The sequence below is a fragment of the Apteryx rowi genome, unplaced genomic scaffold (genome assembly GCF_003343035.1).
Source record: "Apteryx rowi isolate R43461 unplaced genomic scaffold, aptRow1 scaffold_863, whole genome shotgun sequence".
Lineage (NCBI taxonomy): Eukaryota > Metazoa > Chordata > Aves > Apterygiformes > Apterygidae > Apteryx > Apteryx rowi.
The window spans coordinates 287,239-294,790 of NW_020451164.1; the positions used below are offsets into that span (position 1 = coordinate 287,239).

A 7,552-nucleotide genomic window follows, 5' to 3' on the forward strand; every position below is an offset into this window, starting at 1 on the left:
TGACTGAGCAGTACTTTTTCTTATTTGTTTAATTAACCTAATGGTACCTAAAACAACAGTAATGCATAAGACTAGGGAAACCTAAAGCGTATCATGGATGCAGAAAATTCACCTATGTGCAAGGAGAAGCTTACTTCTCACTTCTATTGATATTATATTAAAATGGCTTTAACTTTGGTCAAGTTAATTCTTAGCTCATTTTTATGTGAGAAGAAAATCAAACTTTAGATCTTCTGCATAACACAGCTTTAAATTGATTGCTTTTTTTTTTTTTTTTGTATAGCAATTTGATTTCTGCGTCAAATTGATCTTGACTACAAATATAATGCAGTGACAGGCTGCCTTCTGGGTTGGGATGAGAAACAGCTAATTTAACATCCTAATTTGAACCTTAAGGAGCCTTTGATAGCTAAATGAGGATGAAATATAAGACAGAAAAAAAAAAAGATCATTGTGAATTCAAGCTAAAGTAGCACTATCAGCCATGGAAAACATGGTGTTCAAGCAAAAACACCTTCCTACAAACTGCTGAAATACTTTCCATCTTTTGATAGCTGAATAGAGAGGAAGCAGCTCAGCAATGCTTGGACTTGTCCTGCAGCTAAAGTGCTGTTGGTCCATTTAGTAAAAGTCTGGGTCATGACAGGCGGCTAAAGCACCAAGACTGCTGATATTTTCAAATCTTTTAGCAGCAGTAACCACACAGCAGCTTTTCTGCAAAATAAACAAAACAAGAATGCAGTTAATTCAGCAGTATACTTTTTTATTTGGTTAAGCATTCTAGGACAACCACACGGTGGTTTCTTTGTGCATGAGGAAAAGAAAGCAGTGTTGAAACTTCTTGCTTACAAAGGGTTCTTGCAGCCACCCTATTTGTGAAATGTTTTATACAATACTAAAAGACAAGACCTCTTTGTGAAATGGAGAAATGGTCCTGGAGGTCTCTCTTGAAATGCACCTACACTGCTTTTTTGCCGCTCTTGTCATCCAGATCATAGCACAAAGAGGGAGGGCACAAACCTCTCCATTTATTTGTATTACCACTGCAAGCATTTATGATGCCAGCTCTAAATCAGCTGGCACTTGAGCATATTATTTTGGGTTAAATGTGGTAACCACTCTACTTGCCTGATACACTTAGCCAAAGGGATTCTTTAAAAATAAAGCACTGCTATGACTCTAGATACACTCATTAAGTAAACTGAAATAAACTCCAAAAAGAAAAACACATGCAGAGGAAATAACACTGCAAAAGCCAGAAACCAGATTTTCCTGCAGGTTAGATCATGGGTAGGTTACTATATTATAAAGCTATAAAAGGTTTATTTGAAAATTATTTTGCCTGCTGTTGGACAGTCCATTTATCTCAAAGCTGATCTTGGTTGTAATAGAAAATTGTGTAATACAGTGCTTCCTGGATTACAGATAGAGAATTTTTAACATTGGTTTTTAACATTAACATTGCTGCACAGTTAGTGGCTTGAAATGGGAAAGATAGGACTAGTTTTGAAAGTTACTTTGTGGAAGCATAGAGCTTAGTGGACCAAAGCTTCATGTCATGTGGACTAGCACCAGTGAAGTGGGGATGAACACTGAGCATCACAAAGAGGTAGCCCAGCTGGGTTCCCACTAGGCAAGCTGATGCTGTGACATGATCGTACCAGGAGGTCCTGTGGCTTCGGATAGCAAGTATAAGAGACAATAATGGTACCTTAGCCCTCACTGACCTCCAGCCTGCCATGGAAGGGCAGCTTTAAGTACCTGAGATAGCTCATTTAAAGCTCATTAACTTGTGTTTTACTACATTACACAGTATAAGATCTGCTCTGATCTTATACTTAGTGAAACAACACAGATTTCAGTCTCTGACAATAATCTTTCTTTTTTAGATGTTTCTGGACAAAACGTGTTGTAAGCAAAACCTAGCACATCCATTGCACCATCAAGCAGACCATGGATGATGACATCATTAAAAACTTGTACACAGTGAAAAGTGGACTACTTTTATTTTGGTATCCTTGTTATTATTTGTGATGCAAGGCTAAAAGGAAGCGGTTATTACAATGTGTATGTTCTCAGTCTTGTTCACATCTTGACCCTCCACTGAGTTTTGCCCTGAGATGCCTCTAGAAACTGGTTCCCATGGTTCTTCAACAGAGGCACCAGTTTCTGTGGTAGTTCATAAAATGGGCTGTGGGAATGGGTGTACTAGTTTATGGAGATATTGTGCTGTCTGAAGTAGCCCTATTTCATAGTGGCTGAGTGAGTACACTTTGGTCAAAGACCACAGATGGAACACGAGAGCAGACTTGTGTCGCCCTGACCCCCCCTGGGGGAGGCAACCAACCTAGCCTGAGAACCACTAATGAAATGGTTGTTAAAGGAAGGGCAAAGACAGGGACCCAGAAAAAGGACAGAGAGAAACAACACTTTGTCAGAATTGCTCTGGTAGCTACAGGCTAAAAGGGCAAAGAGGTGCCCTGTTGGAATTGATTGGCACTCCTCAAAAGTGTGGAGCAGCTTCTTTCAGAGGACACCTCCCTTTCATTCCACTACAGTTACTGGAACTGCCCTGAGGGTCTGGCCCATGCCTTTGCTAAAAAGTAATTACTTTTCATATTTCTATCCTTTTTAAACCATACTCCTAACCACAACATGAAAACTTGAAAGCTTTCAGCACTGAAAAGTTACTGGGTGAAATCCTGCCTCATGAGAGTCAGTGGGAGCATAACCATTTCCTTAAAATGGCCAGGGTTTGCAGCACATATGGCTTCATATACATAAGGCGTTTTGCACATTGCTGCAATTTAGTATAAGTGATAGGGCCAGTTTATATTTTGGATGCTTTTCAAACAACAGTGAGGATGGTGGTGGTGAGTACACTTTGGACCGTGCAGTTTGGACTTTGCAGGGTTTTTGACCTCCCACTGATCCCCTCCACAGGGGCTACAGCATTTATGTCTGAAGAAACACTTGGGACCTGAAACAAACCTTCTGTTTGGCAGCTCTTTCAGAGAAGTTATTGAGCCAGGGGTGCTGGAGACACACAGCCACCTTTATCCTTCTTCTAGGGAGAAAGAAAGAAAGAAAGAAAGAAAGAAAGAGAGAAAGAAAGAGAAAGAAAGAAAGAAAGAAAGATGCCATTATAGGAAACATTAATTGAGGATCAGTCACATCTTACCTCTAATTAAGATAATGGCAGAACACTGCAACATCAGCATGTTTAGTAAAGCTATCTGGTAAAGCAGAAGAGGCCTGAACAGAAAATACCAGGAGAGGAGCTATAAGGATGGAATGAGTTGTAAGGCTTCTGTTAGGGTAGGGTTTCCTCAGCACAGAACTGGAGAAGACAAGCGCCCCACCAGGTGAGCAGCTCATGTTCTTGCAACATTTGGAAAAAACAGCCTGTCCCCCAGGTTTCAGGCATCAGGTCTTCACTGGAGCCCTATTAACAGAATCACAAGTATTCTATGGATCCTTCTAAAGAGATACCTACCTGTGACAAACTCCCATATTTTTAGCATATATGCACATTTATAAGCCTTGTAATAATCTCAGGGGCATTGTTGTTCTGGGAGATTTTCATGAAAATTATACTTCAATTACAATTATAATAATTTATTTGATTCTTATTATTTCCCATTTTATACTACTGCTTGTTATCCTTACTCTGTGTAACAGAAGCATCTCTCAAGGACATAACTTCCAGGACACTACTCAGCCCAAAAAACACACCACCTCATCAAAAGAGCTACTGCTGTTGTATTATTGTCATAATCTTTGTTCTTGTTTTAGTAAGATTATTTTATTAATTAATAATGTGGTCTACTAATTCTTAATGATGGCTCTAATTCAAAAGGCACCTTGACATGTACATCCTAGGCACTGCAGCTGTCATTTTATTTAACACTGATGTGCTTTGTTTGCAAAGGAGAAAGGGAATATTGTGCTTCAAATGCTATGAAAATTTTGGAACCTGCTTAAATTGATCTTCTCTTGAATCAGATTTGACTGACTTAGATTCAGCCAACAGCAAGCTCATCAACAGTCTGAATCTCCCAAACTTACTGGTTCCTTAAAAGAGGAATAATCAAAACTAATTAAAATCATGTTGACCCTCCAACTCAACCAAATGGATTTTTTCACTTGAAAAAATAACTGCTTCCTTTGTGTTGACCATTAAGCTGGCTATCTTCAAAGGACAAGAAGGTGCCTAAGTACAAACATATGCACTGGTTGAGGTTCTAGGCTCTACCAGGAAAAGTATCTTTTGGGAAGAGGTAGGAAAAAATCTAAGAGCACTTATATAGAACTTCAGGAGATCCTGAAAGGATTTTCAAAGCAGTAAGCAGAACCACCCCAAACTGGATACTCCTCCTTTGAACATATGGTAATTCCGTGCTTGCTTTGTAAACAGCCTCATTTTGCTAAGAAATGGATCCACTCGGCAACAAACAACAATCACATGACCCTATATTTCTTGCCAGACATGCAAGAACCCATAAGCAAGTGTGAGCATGCAAACTATAACAACTAAATAAAAGCAAAGAGACATATGGCTCACAGTGGCAAGAAATACAGCAGCAGCACAGACTCAAAAACATATGAGAAAAATGTCAAAGCAAATAGTCATGTGGCAACACAAAAAGAAAACAGCAGACCTACAATGCACAAGGATATTTAAATTTAGGGACCTGGAGTCTGCAGTGGAGCTTGTGGTCTGATAACCATGGGTGTTTTAAGGCAGCAGTTGCACTTATTCTCCAGCTAAAGGAAAACCAGAAAGCTATTAAGTGTTTTTCCTAGAATCTTACAACTCAACAGTTATCTCCTACTGGTCATGCATTCTGCCATCACGTAATGCTGTGGCTGCAGGGACACTTTATGCCAGATTGCAGCTAATGCATGAAATAGGAAAGGTTAGAAAGGTTTTTCTGCTTCACAGAAAAAACAAATTCAGGTAACTTCTGAGCATTTTATGTACGTAATGAACAACATCAATGAGGTGGCATTGTAATATTCTTCCTGGACGTACAAAAACTTAGGTAAGTCATGATAGGTCTGCAATGGAGCAGTACTAGTGACACCCCTGTGACATGATGGCATGGAATGCACATTTCAAAGACAGAGGGATTATATACCATTTTTCCTTGATGAGAAGCTTTGAGATGAAATCTTTGGCCTCATCAGAAACATCTTGAAATTCCTCATCTTCAAAATTCCAGCTACAAGCCAGGATATTGTTGAGAGTCTCATTGTCGTCATCACCCAAAAAAGGAGACAATCCACTCAGCCTAAATTAAAAAGAAATATTTTACTCCTTCTGTCATTTCCTCTTCCTGCATATGATCTCTGATGTTCCATTTAAGATTGTTCTGTTACTCCTGGCCCTATCTTGCAACATGTTACTGGCTAAGAAAGTTTCCAGACCATTCCCATTCTCTCTTCTATTTACATGTTTAAATAAAGTAATCACCCTTCTTCCCTCTAAATTAAACAAACCAAGCATTGCTATCTTTCATGGCAGGTAATATTTTCTAGACCTCTGATTATTCTCACAGATACCTACTGGGAACTTTCCAAGTGGTCCATATTATACTGGAAGTGTGATGCCCAAATGGTCATGAGAGATGTGCAATGAAACAGTAAAGTTCATGGTGACTGGAAGAGGGAAGCAATTCCTGAACCAGGAATTTGGAAAGAGGCCTATGTTTTCTATTTTAGGTACAAACTTTGTCAGTCTTCCAATACAACAACAATTTTGGATGACTGACACATTTCAACACAGAAATAGTTTACATAGAAGAGACTGAATCCTACTTACAGCATATAAGCAATGACTCCTACACTCCACATATCTGTAGGAAAGGAAACAAACTCATAATTCACAACTTCAGGTGCAAGGAATTCTGGAGTCCCGAAGTTAACTCGAAGTTTTTCTCTGGGTTTATATCTAGGCAATGGAAAAATTAACAGAGGACATCAATTACAGCTCTAATTTGAGTTGTATTGTAAGTTATGCAGCACTTCACAGGATTTCAGAAGCATCTGGAACTTTCAGAAGAAAAACAAGGATAGACAGAGGTACAAAGTGAAAAATAAATATGCCCATACCTACAAATGAAAAATGTTTGCAAGATTTATTTCATACTTCAGACTTAAACCAACCTCTACACAATAGGAGACAGGAAGAAACTCAGATTTCAAGGACTCCTCAGGACAGCTGTTACCATTTTGAGCCTTCTCCATGTAACAGGCCTGGAAATTTAACCACTAAATCTTTCACTAAGGTTATGATGTCTGACTAAGCTAGCAAATGATATAGTATGGGTTATATCCTAGCAGCCCCGATGGTCCCTTAAACTCTCTCTTCAAGAATCTCATAACTTCGGAGGCAAGAGACCAGGCAAGATTGACCATTGGTTTTGTCCATTCTATCTGTTCCAGTATACCTATATGCATGACCAATCAGAATCAGCCCTCTTTTGACCTTCCAGCCGAAAAAAGTCTTCAAAACTAGTATTTTTCACTCAACATGAAACATTCCTTACTAAAAGATACCCCTGGTTAAAAGAGTCACATTAAACTTGTTCCAAGAACAGTAGAAGACTGTTGTATATCAAATGTGTCATTGCAGAGATGTAATACTTTTCTCATTGTTTCCTAATCCATTTACTTTTAGCAAGATCACATGCACGTACCTTCTTGCCAATCCAAAATCAATAATTTTTATTTGATTTGCTGCTCGGTTCACACAGAGGATATTCTCAGGCTGCCAAGAGAAACCAGAAGACACTTTAATGAGAAACAAGGGTGACAAACTGGACTTTTAGTAAAATGCAGGGGAAAAAACACTAAAAACACTGCAAACATCTCATAAGCACCTTTTGCTTTCCTCCTTGGGCAGATTTCTCTGCATGGGTACCTCCCCCTGCTGTCACATGGCAGATGAGGCTGTACATTTTGTGCTTTGTAACTGCTTTTTCTTCTTAGCTTTTCAATTTGACATAAGGCAGCAGTTTAGACAAAGAACTCATTAGGGGGAGTGGGACAGAGAATGCAAGCTTCCAAAGAAGGTTTAAGGATGCTGGCATTGCGATTTTACAGACCTTAATGAGCTGACATTGGAATTTTTTTTAGAAAAAAGATTTTGCTGGGCTTTGAAGTTTATCTTACAGCCTTAAGTTTCTGAGTTCATGGATATTCTGGCAGTAACTGTCTGATTCAACACTGATACATTTTGTAATCACATCAACTTTATGCTTTTCTCAGATATTTTAGCGAAAGTTGGGATTCACAGGTTAAATCCCAGTGAACTTCCATAGGGCCAAATGCTGTTCTTCACTTCCCTGCAGGAATCCATTAGCTTCCATAGAATTACTCCAAATTCATACAGAAGAGACTGAGAACAGATTTTGGCCAGTTGTCTTTGAAATGTAATACCTAAAATAGAGTCTCTCATTCACCGCCAGCAGTTTTATAGCTACTCTGCCTTGTTGCTTGTTGAGTCCTCTTTGAAATAAAACAGCCCTCAACACTTAAAACATTAGTT

The 7,552-nt window shown here is 38.9% G+C and overlaps 1 protein-coding gene across 1 annotated transcript; it reads right to left on the reverse strand.

The window, feature by feature from the left end:
• Positions 1-621: 621 nt before the first annotated feature.
• LOC112977830 (myosin light chain kinase family member 4-like) lies at positions 622-6,772 on the reverse strand (the record flags this gene model as incomplete). Its single annotated transcript, XM_026090623.1, has 6 exons — positions 622-714; positions 2,992-3,067; positions 4,666-4,767; positions 5,142-5,294; positions 5,825-5,953; positions 6,702-6,772. Coding segments are annotated over 6 exons (624 nt in total), but the record flags the coding sequence as incomplete, so codon positions are not given.
• Between the last annotated feature and the right edge of the window lie 780 nt (positions 6,773-7,552).